Source organism: Mustela nivalis (genome assembly GCF_964662115.1).
Source record: "Mustela nivalis genome assembly, chromosome: 15".
In the NCBI taxonomy this organism is placed as follows: Eukaryota; Metazoa; Chordata; class Mammalia; order Carnivora; family Mustelidae; genus Mustela; species Mustela nivalis.
In genome coordinates this window covers 37,451,193-37,469,899 of record NC_139034.1, presented here as the reverse complement: position 1 = coordinate 37,469,899, position 18,707 = coordinate 37,451,193, and the positions used below count along the sequence as shown (strand labels likewise).

The following is an 18,707-nucleotide window of genomic DNA, read 5'->3' as shown; positions in this document are numbered from 1 at the left end:
TGTCCTCTGTGGCCACACCGAGAACAAACCTCACCACAGCGAGCCTGGACTCTTTCATCACGAGGGCTGTACAGTAAACACACGGTTTGCAAACTTTAACATACAGAGAAATATCCTGTTTTAAGGCAAACTCAAAATACTTTCTTTCCTAAAACATCCTTTCTATTGTCTCTAGATTAAATCCATGTACCCATCAATATTTTTAATTGGGACCTAGCAATCCTCCCCCTCAAACTTTTTTCCTTCCCAGCCAAAGATCATCTTGATTTTAAGGTACCTCAATGCAAATTCTCATCTTTTGTAGGTTTACTTAGAAATTTTTAATCCTGTCACCTCAACAGACAATACAAACGGCAAAGAAATATAAAGCCCTGGCCAAAGTAAGAATCAGTTTTATTATCTGTCATAACTATGTTTCTAGAATAAAAGTATGATACATTGTAATTGGCCTATTAATGTTAGATATTTGGGATTAGGCTTATTTCAGTATCTAAATCAATTTATTCAGCATATTTTAAACCTAAACGCCCTCAAAATGTTTTTGCCAGTGTACTGAGTCTAACACAGCATTTCTTCCAATTATGTCTTACATCTTCACATAAACTATCTAAAATGATGTAGATTAGGGGCTCCTGGGTGGCTTAGTCGGTTAAGTGTCAGTGTTTGGCTCAGGTCATGATACCAGGGTCCTGGGCTACTTGCTCAGCAAGGAACCTGCTTCTCCCTCTCTCTCTGCCTATTTCTCCCCCACTTATGACCTCTCTCTCTCTCTCTGTGCCAAATAAATAAAATCTTTAAAAATTTTTAAAAAATAAAATGAAGTAAATTGTAAAGTCCCAAGAACCTCTAGCGTCTCCCCTTGAAGTGGGGGAGGGTCAGAGGAGCAGAGAGACTAGAATTAACTTAGATCCTTTTTCTCAATGTCTCTGGGATCTTCTTCCCATTCTAGAAACAGTAACTGGAATATCACTGAATGTAAACTCAGTGAAAGCCAATTTAGAAATTTTTCAGTTCAATCCTCCCATTCAACAGATGATGCAATCTAGACCTGGAGAAGTTAAGTGACTTCCTCAGAATCATGTGCTTTGGACTGAAGCAATACATGATTATGGGACTGCTAACATCTCTCCATCCACTTGAAAAACTAGCCCAGGATTATAAATACTAATTAACCACATGCATTTAAACTGCAGAACTGCAAGCAACTAATACAACCACAGGTCCTGTATTACCAAAAAAATGTACATGTCTTGTTGGTATGTCATATAGAACTTTTCAAATCACTTAAGTACTCTGAAATAATTACTTAAGGTATTTTATTTACTGCTAAGTCTCATTTTACAAAAAAAAAAAAAAAAAAAAGCTTAACCCTGAAATTATTACTTCCTTTTCCCACATCAAAGCTAAGGACTAAACTCTTTGACAAATTAACTAGTACTTAAAACACAGGATCACAATTATCATCAAATTTTTAGTATCTACATTTTTACATTAATACAGTTTCTCCTACTTTCTTTTAAAGTAAATAATTTTCTGTTGCAAATGGAATAATAATAATAATAAACTTATAAAAGTCCAATTTTCTCTTGGTTTCATACCTGTTGTTCATCCTCCATGACGTTACTAGCAAATTCAAATACTAGGTCGTTCTGTTGGACAACAGCAGCCATAATAAAGCATTCCCCTTAGATCCACATGAGAGAAATTCCAAGCAGGTTCAAGTATGAGGCAGCAGAATCCAGTGACCAATTTGGGTAAAAAACCCTCAGCTAAGTCTGTGAAGTTACTGTAAACCAGGTTTTCTTTAGGGATGGTGCTTCAGAGTTTCTTGGTTCACTGATATTTTAGTCAAACAGAGGCAATTTTTCTGAAATTTTTCTTCTCTAGAGCTTCTTGGCCTGAAAAATAGAAGTTTAAGTTAGTTATGAAAAAAGCAATCATACCCATTTAGAATATAACAATAAATATTGAGGACAGTATCTCCAATGTGTTTTTTGTTAATGTTTTTAAACAAAACTAACATGACTGATGAACACAGGATTTTTCTTTTTAAGTTGGATATATATTTTCTTCGAAAATTTCATTCCTGCTAAGATAAAATCGCTTCTCATTTCTCAAAGTGCAGCCATTCTCTCTTCCCTCACCCCAGTTAAACTACAGTTCAAGTACCAAATACTTAAAAAAAAAAAAAATCCACCCAGCAATAACTAGGTTTGTAATTGCAATAAAGGACATATAAACAATTTCCTTCTTGCCAGTAACTCGGCAAACCGCACAGGAATTGCTACTCCATGAGTAATTTCATCTGTATATTTTTTGCCTTAGGAGAAACACATACAGTACCCTGTTATGCCTAATATACATAAGAATTTAAATCTGTCTAATACTTTAAAGTTTAGTAAGTACTATTTTAAGAGCTTTAAAAAATAAACAGATATTAAAGTCCATTCTTTCTGTTCTTTAAAAAGGTTTCTGATAAGTAGAATGTTTTACCATGCTTAAGCCTGTCTTCGGTGGCTTCTTTTTTAATGCACTGAAATGTATCCTTATCTCTAGCACAGGCTTGCAAGCAACAGGAAGGAAACGGCACTTGACCACGTCATGGCAAATTAAAACATGCAAAGAACTGCACTTTACAATAGTAGAAAAACAGAAACGCAACTTAAGAGTGAAAACAATTTCCCAGTGGAGGGAGAAATGCTTAAAAAGTGCCTGTCAAAGATGTTTCCTATTTAAAAAAAAAAGTAGACGGAAAAATTTTTTAATTCATCACAATCTTATGTAATACTGTGTATGCTTATGGCTATAAATGTGATATGAAATGACAAAGATTACAAAAGTTATCACATTAAATTACATCTACTACTCAGAAATAGCATTTACAATTTTAGTTTCAAAGAGACAAATTAGGGAATGAAGCTGAGCTGGTCAATTAGTTTTCCTGAAAAAAACCCAACTAGCATATGCCAGCCAAATCAAATAGTCAATTTCCTAATTTCAGTAAAGCTGATTCCCTATATACTCTAGACCCTATGGGTCATCATGGATAACTGTAATTTTCCTAACTGGGAATCAAAATAAAATAAGGTTTAAGAATCCAACTCAGGTGCTAGAACTGATTCTAACCCAGCAGTCTCCAACATCTATTCCACCCCACCTCTTTCAAATACGATTCAACTCCAGTACTAGAAAAGCATTTTTATTTTTAGTGCATTCAACTAGTTTTTCAGCAATGCACCGTAACTGGAGGGAAGAACAATGCATTGACCTAAACTGAACATGGACAGAAATATAAGCATAAGACAAACATTTGGCTTTGGACAAATGTTACTTACAATCTTTCCCCTTAAATTATTAACCAATCTCATTCTTCTGTACGGCACTTGCTTTCTTACAGTCTCCCCCACTTTTTAAAAAGATTTTATTTGTTTGAGAGAGAGAAAACAAAGGCAGGGAGGAGGGGCAGAGAGAGGCAGATGCAGACCCCTCATTGAGCAGGGAGCCTGATGTGGGGCTCCATCCCAGGACCCTGGGATCATGAACTGAGCCGAAGGCAGACACTTAACTGACTGGCTACCTACGTGTCTCCTTCTTATATTCCTTCACACAGATTGTATTCATTCTTGCCACTCTTCTTAAATTCTACTTATTCCCCATTCCCAGATACCTCTCCCTCCTCAGCATCCATTCACATCTTTCCACTCAAGTATCAAGTCCCATTTCTTTGATAAACCTTCCACATCTCTACACCTCCACCTATTGGAATCACTCCCTTCAGAAATACAGCACTTCCGGTCCGCTAAGTTAGCACTAACTGCAAATTGTTTCACATTTGAAAATTATGTCTCCTTAATTCAACTGAATAAATGTTTGAATGCCTGTTATTTTGAAAACAATATGCCAGGGAGCAAAATAGAGCAAATCTTCTCTGGGGAAGTAACCGCTGTCTAAAAATACCTTCTGTACCTAACAAGCCTGTGTGCCCACAGTAATGTAAAAAGGATTATACTGGGGTGCCAGGGGGGCTCTTCGGTCATGATCTCAGGGTCCAGGGATTGAGCCTGTGCCTGGTTCTCTGCTCAGAGGGAAGTCGGCTTGTCCCTCTTCCCTCTGCCCCTCTCCCTGCTTGTGCGCTCTCTCAAATAAATAGAATCTTTAAAAAGCAAGTATAACCACAGTCGAAGGATGTTTCCTGGTAACAAAAGTTTCTCTGTAAAAGGTATAGATCCCAAAAGGCCCATTCCAAATCCATTTATTTGTAAATACAAAGTGACTCTCTACCAGTGACCAATGTGAACACATGTATGTAAAGTTAAGTTTCACTTTCTTTTCCACGGCAATCGTATACTTTTTCTTAGCATTTCCACACTATTATGTGTTAATAAATGTTCAAAAATGTCAAAAATAAGTACAATCAACATACCCACACCCTTCAATACACACTAACACCCAGGTAATAAACCAAAACTGAAATGAGTGTTCATGATCACTAATTAGGGTAGAAAGAGACACCTTCAGTCTGGTGGGTAGCTTTTGCCCATTTTTATACAGAAGTTCACAAACTGAAAATGTATAAGAAAAGCTTTGGAATTACTTTACTGGCCTAATCAGGTCTCTGATCCTCTGGTCTTCTCTCCTTCCCATGCCTTCTTCTCTCAGTAGTTATATAACCTATGGCACCAAGAGGGGTCTTGGGAAGAAATTTCCTGATTCTGGATCTAGAGGCATCACCCAAACATATTCGAGATACTTAAAGAACAAAGCTCCAATTGCATCACAATCTTTTCAGTAATAGAAGAGACTGAACATCTAGATCAATGATTCAGTTTTTCATGAATAAATTGAGTCCCTGTGCCTAAGGTCTCACTATCTGAAGGCTTAACACCTCTGCAAAGAGATCCCTCACCTCCCAAATCAAGACTCTGCCCAGGGCAAGAGTACACAGCCTAGCCTCTAAAACTACCCAAGTCTTCCATGCTCTGATAGTTTGAAACACAGATTTCTAAGTAAATACAAATATATATCAAATTGGGGGGGGGGGGAGAATTTCCATCTCAAATTCAGCTCTTCATCTCCAAATCCAGTCACTATATTAGAGAAGTTCACAATGGTGCCCCTCAGAGTCAATGTGTCTAAAACATGTCTCAGATGGAACTTACATCTTATTCCTCAAAGTTGCTCTAGTATGAAAAAAGACGTGAGTACTCAGAATGAAGAGAAAAAGGTGTTTTTTTTGCTTTACCCTAACAAATTACAAGGTCTTCAGTTAACTGTAAGTATTATAACCATTAACTATGTGTAGGACATTCAGGAACACGCTGAGTCATTAGTAATTCTCAAACCTACTTCATTTTCAAAGTGTCACTTAGTCTTTATAAAATAACAAGAAAAAATATAAGTGAACACCGTTTATCCAATACAGACATAAACAGCTACCTTATTTGCTCAACTATGGAAAGTCACCTAGTTGAACAACCATTGAATAGTAAAAACTCCCCAAGTTGGCTCTCGGGTCTTTCAACTAGATCAGATCACATTCTTCTTGTCCCAGGAGACATGCCACAGGAGGGTCTCAACAATAAGGTTCCTACTTTTTTTTAATCAACAAATTAAGCTGCAGAGTTATGGTCAAATTATAAAACAGTTAAAACAGCACAAGCTCTGGAGTCAGACCACCTGGATCTTGAATCTTCTGCTCTGTGACCTTGGACAAGATACTTTGTCTCAGTGTCCCCTTTCTGTAAAATAGGTAGAAAATACTACACCAACATCCAGAGTTGCTGTGAAGATGGGATACAAACTCCATGTACAGAATGCCTGGCAGATAACTTCTGTTCCATAAACGTCAGCTTCATTATAGCTTCTGCACAATGCAAGAGATGAGTAACAGGTGTGTGCCACATGACTGATTTGTCCTTAAGTCTCATTTCCATACTCTCTGGGAATCTCCTTGACCACAGCTAGACTCCAACAGAGAATATTATATAGCCCGTTATCAACAAAAGTATAATTCTATCCCAGCGCCTGAAAATTTGGCACCTACTTGATAAATCCAGCTGCTTCTAGGCTCGGACCTCACCCTGTCTGGCAAGCTTCCCCTAACACAGAGTTCCATTATGCCCCTGTTCCAAACAAAATGAATTTACTAATTGTAAACACAAACCCTCAGAGCCATGGATGGCTCCTACAACCAACTCAAACAGTCTATTTTGTTTAATTTATTATAAAATATTTCAGTTATTATAAAAACATGACAATCAAAATCAGTTTTTAACTTCTCATATCTGCTTTTTTCATCCCTGATTGAACATAATTTAAGTTTCCTTCAAAGGGGCTCTAAACACAAGGGTCTAAAAACCTATTAATTCATAATGATATTTAAAAACAAATCATTGCTACCCTTTGGAAGTTACCAGGCCACCAACTCATTATACTGAAAAGGAAAATTAGTAAACAAAAGGTATGATAAAAATGTTTCGAACAATTCTAGCCCAAAGGAGGTAAAAATATACTAGCTTAGAGCAATGGGGTGATTGAAAGATTACCTTTAATAAAGTATGCAGACAGTGCTTACATTTATGTATATATGCATATTTATAAAATTGAAAGTAATTAAAGAACTGGAATTCTCTAGTAACTCCAGACACCAGATGCCGAATATCTGAACAGAAAGTATTTTTATATGAAGTGATAACCTAATAAAAGGCCCTTTCAACATACAGACATACACAACACAAGAAAAGCAAGCATATTTGGAAAAACCATTACCTTAGAAGAAACACAGTAGAAATGAAAGGAAATCAAATAAGAAAAGTAAGAGGAAAAAAGCTAGGTAAATTAAAAGGAGAAGCAAGCAATAAACTCATAAACTGTAATGACTGGGATTCCTGTGTGATATACTACAGTCAGGACTTTTCATGTGTTTTCTAATACAGTAGAATGCTTTACACATTAGCTTCCAGAAGAAATGAAAACAATAAATCGGCGGTACCAAGATATATTCTGTACAATCATCCCAGGGCCTGTCTGTTCTCAATCTAAAAAGTGTGAAATTACACAATTTTAAAGCTGAAAAAAACACTAAGGATTACATAAATCAACACTGTAGTCACTGACAAGCTAAAGAATTTGGACCTGGCACTATCTGACTTGTCCAAGGTCACAAAGAAAGTTAGTGGCAAAGAAAGCAAGAGAGGCCCAAATTCCCAGCCCCATTCTCTATTCATGCCCCTTTATTTACATTAATAGAATCTCATCAATATTGTTCTTTAGCAGAATATCTGGAAACAAAGAAGTCTTTTACACAAGGATCTGTAGCGATCTCTACACTATTCTGTGCAAACTTCTGATACGTAGTAAATCATTTTTAATCATATTTTTACCTGGAACAACTTTAAGTACAGGAGTTTGTAGATTTCTGTTATTGTTTTAAAACTTAAAGTTCTACTATTATTATTTTTTCCCAAGTCTATCATATCATACCATTTGCTTTACCTTCACTCAGCCAAGAGAGTGAAAACCTTAATAAACCTTTTTTTTTTTCAAAGATTATTTGTTTATTTGAGAGAGAGAGAGAAAGAGAACACATACACACAGAAGGAGAAGGAGAAGCAGACTCCCCTCTGGGCAGGAAGCCTGACCCAGAGCTAGATCCCTGGACCCTGGGATCATGACCTGAGCTGAAGGCAGACGTTCAAGGGACTGAGCCACCCAGGCGCCCCTTTAGAAACCTTTTCATAAAAAGGCTACCACAACTTGATAATTAATGAAAATACTTGAAAACAAATTTTAACTAATATTATTCTTGCTAATTCTTTGAATACAGTATTTCTATCACTTAAATTTTAAAAAATGTGAATATGGAAAAAATGATTTAAAAAACACACCAGAGTGTGTGTTACATTTAAGTTAAGTAACCAGATTTGAACTTCCCCAAACAAGCGTGGTTGGTCTCTCAGTTCCTAGTGAATAAGAAAGAAAGAACAAAAAAAGGCACCAATTGTAAAATAAATCTCACTGTATTAGCACTAACTCATGTACTCTATACACAACACAGAAGTTAAAAAAATACAAGTCAATGTCACAAGAGGAATAAATCATTCCCCAATGCATTGAGGGGTCTCATAATTTAGATCAAAAAGAAAATGTTTCAAAAAATGAAAAAGAGGGGCAACTGGGTGGCTCAGTGGGCTGAGCCGCTGCCTTCGGCTCAGGTCATGATCTCGGGGTCCTGGGATCCAGTCCCGCATCGGGCTCTCTGCTCAGCGGGGAGCCTGCTTCCCTCTCTCTCTCTCTGCCTGCCTCTCTGCCTACTTGTGATCTCTCTCTGTCAAATAAATAAATAAAATTTTAAAAAAAATTTATAAAAAAAAATGAAAAAGAAAAACTTTCTATGTCCCTACCTTTTATTTCAAATATTCAAAGGATTTAAGGAAATTTAGAAGTTTAAAAATATGTCCTTGAAACCATACTAGTACCAATATCTTCTAAATAGCTATTCTGCCTAAAGCACCTTTCTTGCAGTTTGGGGTGGGGGAGAGGGGGAAGGGAAACTGAAGTGCCTAGAACTTTTTGAAAAATATAATTTTACTTTTGTGTGAATGATGCACAAACTGGTGTTTTTGGTCAGGCTTCTAGTGACATAAGCAAAGCTGAAGCAGGCCTTGGAAAACATGAAGAAACTCATCTTACCTCAAGCACTGTAAGGTAAAAACAGATACACACACAGTCAATATGATTAAGCCAAGAGGCTGACTTCTCTATGCTTGCTTCTTTTTGCTGACACCCAGATGTTCAGTTCTAGGACTCCGAGGGCAGGCTGCAATTACTCACTACCTAGACCTGAAATTCCGGTTCTTTCACATTATTCTCCACTTCCATCCTTGGCCACCCTGGCCTACCTGGTGTCAGGTTACACTCAGGCAGCATTTATAGCACCTTGCAAAACAGCCAAACAGATCACATACCTAGACCTGTCAATACCTGTGGTCTCAAGATTAACCCTTTTTCTGTATGTGTTCTGCAAATGAGAGAATTTAAAACCAAAAGGAGATATCCAACAGTAATCAGATAGTGTTTTAACCCAGGTCCTAAAAAAAAAAAAAAAAAAAATTTAACTCCCTTCCCTTCTCAAAAAAAAAAATTAACTCCTTTCCCTTCTCAAAAAAAGTTGAAAGTGATAATTATCAAAATGTCATTAATGGGTGCTTTTTATTATATAGATAAACTGAAGGAACTTTCTTCTCTCCAGCACCCAAAACCTGAACTCTGACAGAAATACACCTGTCCAGGAAACACAAACATGCTCCAATGGGCTTATCAGCAAAGCCAGAAAATCTCTGAAGAATCAACTTGCAGGGAAATTGTTTCGTTTCTGGGGTTGTTTATTCCAGTTAATATATTCATCCTCTTAGAAGATGCTACAACAATGGTTCCCCCACCTGAACACACAGCAGGTTTCCATCAGTAACAGTGTTTCACTCTGGTCCAGACTGCAGGAGAAAAGCCAGGGACATTTAGTTTGAAAGTACCCCAGGAGATTTTGCTGCATGGATGCCTCCCCCCACCTCCAACGCCCACACAACACTCTTCCAGAAGAAACTGTATTGTCATAAGAAGTTTGACTCTTCAGGAGAGACGCACTGTCCCTCCAGTTTACCACCTTTACCCTAGCTTCCCTCCAGGCTTTCTTCATCCAGTCAAAGGAACAGCTTAACACAAATAAAAATATCAGCAACTTACCTCTTTACTCAAAACTACCTCACTACTTATAGGAAGAAGTTCAAACCCATGAACAGGGATTAGTGGGGTTCTTCCTTGTGTTGTGAAAGGCTGGTCAGATTTGTAAAGCAGAATAGCTGAACAGAATAAGGACTGAAAGAGTGAACAAGAATATTCCATGGACCAAGTTTAAGAGAATACCTCTGCCATATTACTACTCTTCACACCCAACTCAGAAAGGGTTATTCCAGGGGCTCCTGGGTGACTCACTCGGTTAAGCAGCTGCCTTTAGCTCAGGTCATGATCGCAGGGTCCTGCGACTGAGCACCATGTCCGGCTCCCTGCTCAGCGGAGAGCCCGTTTCTCCCTCTCCCTCTGCCTGCCGCTTGGCCTATTTATGTTCTCTCTATCTCTCTGTCAAATAAATAAACAGTCTTTAAAAAGAAAAAAGAGGTATTCCAGCATTTCTGCATTTTACTGCCTTCATGGTCCCCTGACCTCACCCCAATATTATAGAAGCCAAAATTAGCTCTGTCCCGTCCTCCCATCCCAACCCTGTATGCACTACCCTTTCTCAGACTTCTCTCTGTGCTCACTGCCATGCTCAATCCAGATCTCTCCATACATTCTTAGATGATCACAATCATTTATACCTGTGGCATTTTCAAAATCACAGTGGGAACAGACTTACAAGTATAAACTCCAGAGAAGTAAAATGTTTTCACCTTTTCCCAAGTTTCCAAGTTTGATGGAGTTTAAGATTCCTTGTACACGGGGCGCCTGGGTGGCTCAGTGGGTTGAAGCCTCTGCCTTCGGCTCCGGTCTGATCCCAGGGTCCTGGGATCAAGCCCCACATCAGGCTCTCCGCTCAGGGGGAAGCCTGCTTCTCACTCTCTCTCTCTCTCTGCTTGCCTCTATGCCTACCTGTGATCTCTGTCTGTCGAATAAATAAATCTTTAAAACTAAAAAAAAGATTCCTTGTACACAAAACTTCCTGCTCCCCACATGCGAGAAGACCTCTAATGATCTAATGACCTCCGTGTTTCATAGCATTACCCCTTTTCTTCTTTAAATAATAGGAAACTATCTTAAGAAAGTGTAGATGTAATCGAAAAATTCTGGTGTTCCATGTCAAGATCCTTAAAATGGGATTCTTCCCATTTTATCCTCACAGCTATCTGGCAATCACCTCAGATTCTAAATTCAATGGCACCAAAAAACTAGACGCAACAAAACCACAGATGAGAGATAAGAAAGTAGATGGACAGGAGCTTAGTACTGTAACAGACATAAAATATAGATACGCAATATTTATAAATTATGCATGTAGCTTTTTATCTTCTTACTGCTAGAAATCTTAGAAGCAAACGTTAAATATTCCTCACAAGAAATATAAAGATTTATAATACAAAATAATTAAATAAATAAAAATACAAAATAATTAAAAGTTTAGGCTCTTCTATATTTCATAATATAATTGCTCACTCAATTTTTAAATCATATGAATCTGTTTCAGTTAACTGAAGTGCATCAACATCTTACATTAGGTGAGAGGAAATGCTTTGTGATACTTATCTGATGTATATCTAGAGCTAATCAGAAGATCCCACAACATCCATTTCTAAATGTTTTTTTTATTTTCTCTTAAGATTTTTTTAATTTATTTGTCAGAGAGTGAGAGAAAGTACAAGCAGGAGGAGCAGCAGGCAGAGGAGGAAGCAGGTACCCCACTGAGCCAGGACTTGATCCCAGGACTTGATCCCAGGACCCTGGATACATGACCTGAGCCAAAGGAAGCCACTTAACCGACTGAGCAATCCAGACATCCGAACATCCATTCTTTTAAAATATTTTATTTATTTATTTGAAAGAGAGCATAAGCAGGTGGATGGGGGGGGCGGTGGAAAGAAGAGAGGAGAGGCACAGGGAGTCTGCTTAGACTCTTCGCTGAGAAGGGAGTCCAATGTGGAACTTGATCCCCTGACCCTGGGATCATGACCTGAGGTGAAAGCACATGCCTAACCAACTTAGCCACCCAGGCACTCCTACAACTTCCATTTTCTAAAGAAACTATGCTTCTATTGATTGTCTTAGTAGTAACACATTGATGAATATTTACTACACTTTCCCAAACTCAGTATTGTGGTAAATACAAAAAGATAACGCATGGCCTCGTTCCCATGAAAGATATAACCTAGTTCAGAACACCAAAAAGGTAGTAGGAAATTAAATGCTCATAAAGCTGGTCAGTTCAACAGCCATTTCAGAAGAGGGCATGGGCAAACAGGTTAAGGAAACACTCATAGACAACAAAGGACCTAAAGTCAATCTGAGAGGAAGGTAGCAGGTCATTGAGAGATTAAGGGAAAAGAATAAAGTATAGCATGTGTGCAAAAGTGCATGTGCACACACGTGAATACTGAGAATCAAAACTCATCAAATTACTAGCTTCACAAGAGCTAAGAGGTGTCAATGGGAAATGGTGGAAAATGTGGTTAACTAAGCAAAGCAAAACCAAATTATGGAGACTTGAAAGGCAGGGAGTAGTACTTAGGTTTGATTTGGGAAGAGGTAGAAAGTTCCTGAAGCTTTTCAAATCAAGTTGCAACAACAGAGTGTGGTCCCTATGATTACAAAGCTCAATGCAAGTCACATACGTGGGATCTGGTAACTACCATCCAAAAATGATGAGAACAGCTTAAACAGACATTCCACAACTTGATTGCTACATGGATAGCTTCCAGGCACCAATGTGTACACTGCCCTCCTTAAATTCTTCATTAATTACTTATAATAGAGATTCTCAATGATGGTTTTGAAAATGCCTCCAGTGCTATAAAATTGTTTAAAAGGAAATTCACTTAACTAATTTACTTCAAGTTTTTGTTTTCACCTAACTGACTTCAAGCTTTTGTTTTTCCTTAGGTGAAAAGAAGAGGGGGGAAAACAAGAAAAAAAGATTTTCAAAAAGATATTGACATTAGCACATAACCTTTCTTCAAGTTCTTCAACTGAACATCAAAACTGTCCTACATTAATTTGAATAAGAGTGAAACTGAAACACTGGAACTAGATGAATGTACAGATGATTGTATCTTGTCAGTACCATTTAATCATATTTTGAATAGATGATGCTCATTTAGTTAATCAGTGAAGAAAGGATATTCACCACAGATGCACATTTCTTGGTCACTGAATAGATACTACTATCAGCAACACTTAAGGAAGCTTTACTTCCTTCCAGAGAGATGTCCAGAAGAGCAGTGCTCCTGTGAAAACATGGAGTTGACCAAGGGAGGGTGCATTAATAAAGGTATTTTCTGCTTTATGGGTTTGCCTTACTCTTGGAAAGTTCAAGAATTCAAAGTCACCATCATAGATGAAAAAGGCTCTTACTAGATTTTTTTAAAAAATAGATTTTATTTTTAAGTAATCTCTATACCCAACGTGGGGCTCAAACTCATAGCCCCAAGATCAAGAGTCACACACTCCGCTGACTGAGCCAGCCAAGTGTACCTCACTTATTAGACTTTTAAATATGCTTTCGCATAAAGATACATCCAGAAATTGTAAAAGAGCATAGTAAGGTTTATTTACATTATCATTTGTTAGTTATAACTCACACATCTAAATTTTACAATTTATAAAGCAAAACATACATACTACTTTAATTCTTAAACATTTATAACAACCACTAATTTTTTAATTTTTTTAAAGATTTCATCTATTTGAGTGAGTGAGAGAGAACGAACAGATAAGCAGGAGTGAGGGGCAGAGGGAGAAGGAGAAGCAGACTTCCTACTGAGCGGGGTGCCCGATGCGGGGCTCTGTCCCAAGACCCCAAGATCATGACCTCAGCCAAAGGCAGACACTTAACCAACTGAGCCACCCAGGAACCCCAACCACTGAGGTTTTTTAAAAAACACAAAAAATCATGACACTTATCCTCAAAGAGCTTAAGAAATGATAACAAATTACAAAATGAATATGTGGAAGAAAGTAATCGATTGCTACCATTTCTGTGTGCCCGGCCCTCTGCTAAATACTTTGCTATCTGTTATTTATTCGTTCCATTAGTGATACCCACCTCACTTTATTTACACAAGGATCCAAGGACTGGGGGAACCAATCATGTAAGGGCAGGGACCTGGTCATGGTCACCACCATACTCCCTTTATCTTACACAGATGGTTCATGATAACTACCTGCCAATGAATGCTCAAGGTGTTCAGAGAGTTTGAGCACATGTCTGACTTCAGCTCATGCTTACACCTTTCCATGCAAACAGCAAATACCACTAAGTACCTACAATATGCCAAGACCCACCCCTAGATGCTATAAATGAAGTGGTAAACAAAACAAATAAAATACAAATAAAGTGGTAAACCAAAACATCTGCCTTCGTGAGGCTTCTCATCTAGTTATCTTTTTCTTCCTATTTCACCCATCATCTCACCCATCTCCCCTCTGGTAACCATCAGGTTGTTCTCTATCAAGTCTGTTTTGTAATTTGTCTTTTTTTTTTTCTTTGTTCACTGTTTTGTTTCTTAAATTCCACATGAGTGAAACATGTGGTATCTGCCTTTCTCTTATTTACTCTGCTTAGATTATCTCTCTAGCTCCATCCATGTCATTGCAAATGGCATGATTTCATTCTTTTTCATGGCTGAGTAGTATTCCATTGTATATATACACCACAACTTCTTTATCCATTCATCTACTGATGAGCACTTGGGCTGCTTCCATAATTTGGTTATTGTAAATAATGCTATAATAAGTATAAGTCTGCCTGTGTCCCTCTGAACAACTCTGAATTAGTGTTTTGTACTTTTTGGGTAAATACTCAGCAGTGTGATTACTGAATCATAGTATAGTTCTTTAACGTTTTAAGGAACCTCTTCACTGTCTTCCACAGTGGCTGCACCAGTTTGCATTTCCACCAGTGAGGGTTCCTTTTCCTCTACATCCTCATCGATATTTGTTGCTTCCTGATTTAATCTAATGATCTTAATGAAAACATTGTTTCCCCTCAAAATAGTCTGCATTAAAAATGTGAGGTTGGGATGCCTGGGTGGCTCAGTCAGTTAAGCAGCTGCTTCTGGCTCAGGTCATGATCCTGGGGTCCTGGGATGGAGCCCCACATCAGGCTCCCTGCTCAGCGGAGAGCCTGCTTCTCCCTGCCCTCTGTCTGCTGCTCCCCCTACTTGTGCACTTTCTCTCTCTGTCAAATAAATAAATAAAATATTAAAAATAAATAAAAATGTGAGGTTGTCGGGCAATACAGGTTGTTATCTCATGGCAGGAGTAGAAACTTCTGCCACTCTCCTTCCAAGTCTATCTCCCACTATCTTTCAACCCCTAACAATTAGGCACAGAAAATGTGACCTCTCCTACTCTAAGATAAGAGTTGTGGGAGAAATGCTGCACTTTAAAGACAATCTTTAAGTACACATGAGAGGGAAAAGGAAAACATGGGGTGAGGGTAGAGATGGGGAGAACTACAGCTAAACCTAAAGGCAGGTTTCTTCAGGGCAAAGCTGAGTAACCTAGATGGAGATAACCAGAGAGCTTCTGTTTCACTTTAATTTTTATTTTGACTTTGAATTGAATTTTTTTTTTAAGATTTTATTTATTAGACAGAGACAGAGGGAGAGAGAGAGAGAAAGAGAGCACAAGCAGTGGAAGCTGAGACACAGGGAGAAGGAGACCCCCCCCCCTACTGAGCAGAGAGCCTATGTGGGACTCGATCCCAGAACCCTGGGATCATGACCAGACGCCTAACCAACTGAGCAAGCCAGGCGCCCCAACTTTGAATTGAAATTTAACAAGAGAGTTTATTGGGATTTTTAAAAAAAGCATTCTCTTTACAAATATAAACATTTCAAGTAAGAAGAGTAAAGTCTCCCTGTATTGTCTTTTCCTATATACTAGATGGTCTTCCGAAATCCTATCAGTACTAACTATATTTTTTAATTTACTTAACAGGGCTCATAGAGACCTAGGTGCCAGATTCAGGCAGAAGGAAGAAGGACAAGGAAAGCAAAGTGGCTAAGGCGCAGTCTGGCCCCGTGAGCCAGCATAGTCTACCACCTAAGTCAAATGCTAATCACAATAATATACATAACACAGCAGGAGGAGACACAAAGCTCATTCTCCCGTGTTATCCTATAATTATTTACTATGTCCCATCTCTCCAGGTTACAAGCTACTTAAGAACAAAAGACTTAGATAAATTATTTCTATGGTCCTTTATTAAGCTACTTAAGAACAAAAGACTTAGATAAATTATTTCTATGGTCCTTTATTAATATAATTTAAACGCATATTAAAAGTATATTGTGTTACCAGGTGGTGGGTATTGGGGAGGGCACGTATTGCATGCAGCACTGGGTGTGGTACAAAAAACAATGAATACTGTTACTCTGAAAAGAAATTAAAAAAAAAAAAAGGATATTGTGTTGCAAGTCAAATTAAGCCACAAGATCAAAGGACACTGTCTTTTGTTAATAAAAAATATTTACTTACTGTAATTCTTCATTAAAATGATAAAACATTAGTGTTTCATTATGTCTGCTTTTTGTCTTTCACAGAATTTTATGTGATGTTTTCACCTGCCAGAGCCAACTGGTGGTGTTCTGGGCTTTACTATGCTCAAAGCAACATATATACATGTATTTTCTGACTCAAACACAAAGAAACACAAAGGCCACAAACAAATGGGGCAAAACCAGGAAGCCCCACATATAAAAGAACACCCAACAACCCTATTTTCCGAATGTCTTGTCTAAGTCAGTTTTCTTTTTTTAAGACCTGTTTTAATAAACATAAGAACTACTTCACTTGTTCTTTTGAAACTTCTTAAGAAGTGAAATTCATATAGCTTCATAATTTTTCCTTTAAGCTTTAAAAGCAGATCTGAATCCTTAGATTTGACTTTTTTTATTGGATCATTTAAATTTGATTTTAAAAAATAAGATTGTAACCTACATCCATTTTCAGCTGGGAAAACTGTTAATACATGAATTTTTAAAAAACATTCCTAGAATAGACCAGTCTAAATAAAATCCTGCTTGCAAAGAATCTTGTTTTGTTGATAATAGGACTATAATTTATTTATTTTTATTTTGTTTATTTTTTATTTTCTGTGTTGACACTGAAAGACAGTACTTTAGAATCGCAATTTCACTGAGGTACATAAGACTTAGGAATAAAACCAGAAAATACAGGAAGAAGCAAGAAGCAGTAAAGGGAATTATTCCTTTTATTCAGTGGAGAAATCAGAAAAACTGTAATGGAGAGCTAGACACTTTCTCCAGATTAATCTGAAGACAAAAGAAAAAGATTTTTGATGTACAGCAATCAATACTAAGGTATTCTCAGCCGTATTTTTTAGTGAGCCAATAATCACCACTTCCACTTATGCTGAAAACACTAATAATCTCATTAAGACACTTCATTTCTATAAAGAGCAAAAACAAAGAGGGGGAAGGAAGAAGCAGGAAAGAAATCTTATAATGAAACTGTTTATTACAAATAAACCATAAAGGAATATTATAGAAAAGAATCATACTCTAGTTCTTTAATCAGCTTTTTTGTTTCTAGAACGAAGAAAAGAAATATCAAGCATGTATTTATTCCTCTAAGAAGTATTAATAAAATCTATTACATGCTAGGTACTGGGTACCTAAAATAAAGAAGTATAATAAAGAAAAGAAAAATAAAGAAGTAGTTTACTGCCTTAAGCAAGAAAACAGTATGTAAACAGAGAACCAAAGAACAATGTAAATAATTAAGTCAACCAAGTGTTAAAGGAATAATGAGAAAGAGTTAAATACCTGTGAGAACCTGAGAACTTCACAGGGAAGTGACATGTGGGCCATGTCTTTAGGCGTAAGTAGCATTTCTTTTTTTCAAAGCAGAGATAACAGGAGGGAGGTGGTGGGGATGGCGGCAAGGGGCAGGGGCGGGGCTTGGGGGGGGTGATATTCCAGGTAGAACAGGCAAAGGTAAATTTGAAAGTCTGAATCACTGAATAATATGAATAATAAGTGTAATAGGAATTTAATAAAAACAAACTTTTTCCTAAAAGGACAAAGGACCTACTAATATCAGAAAACACACTTTCAAATCCTAGTTCTTCCATCTACTATATTTTGAGTAAGTCAAGCTGTCTGACCTTCCTTTTGTCATCTTAAAGTTGTACAATAAAATGCTTTAAATCTGGATATGCCAAAATACAAAAATAAAATTATGCTTAAATACTAAAATTTCAAGATCAAAATATTGGTTTATCACTTCATATTGAATATATATCTTACATACAAATTTGAAAGCCAATCCTTTATGACCTGTATAAATTTCACAAAACACATGTTTAATTATATAAAAGTTATATTTTCTATATCAAACATGTAACTGTATTCCATACAATCCATATAATACAAAACAAGTCTACAACCTAGAATCAACGAGTGACAGAAGTTCAATGAAACAAGCTTTATATTTAACAGGTCTCCCTAATGGGAAATTAAAGCAGCAATTGTACATCTGTGTCTCTGTTCCTCTCATCGTGGTTTAACTGACAGGAAGCAGAGAACAAGATATGGCATACAAACGTCAAGTACTTCCTGCCTTCTCTGCTACATCTTTATGTTTTGTTTTATAAATAGTCCAATAGTTTACGTGAAACTGTATGAAAGTACGGTCAACTATAAAATAGGAATGGTGAAGAGTGTTTATGAAAACAGAGCAAATAAAAAGGTATTCTGAGGCTGGGATCTAAGTTCATTATGCACACAAAAACTCATTATTACAGTTTTCTGAAAAAGTATCCTTAAGAGTAAATGTCTTACAAATTAAGACTTGAAAAACCACAATGACTGAGTAAAAAAATCAAGTGTCTGAACAATAGAATAAGCCCTCAAACTGGTTAGAGAAGTAACACTTGACTACCTAGGTAAGTAAGAGATAAGTATCACCTTAAAAAA

General features: G+C 37.1%; 1 protein-coding gene across 5 annotated transcripts in view; it reads right to left on the bottom strand.

The window, feature by feature from the left end:
- ELF1 (E74 like ETS transcription factor 1) overlaps window positions 1-18,707 on the bottom strand; it is a 107,560-nt gene that overhangs the window by 45,322 nt on the left and 43,531 nt on the right. For 3 of the 5 annotated variants that reach the window (XM_082701385.1, XM_082701383.1, XM_082701382.1), the window contains one exon: window positions 1,599-1,898. In XM_082701385.1, the coding sequence (XP_082557511.1) occupies window positions 1,599-1,670 (72 nt within the window). In that variant the 5' untranslated portion in view covers window positions 1,671-1,898. Of the gene's footprint in view, window positions 1-1,598; window positions 1,899-2,493; window positions 2,560-17,555; window positions 17,644-18,707 lie in introns of those variants that run through there. The other 2 variants (XM_082701381.1, XM_082701384.1) reach the window with 2 other exon arrangements.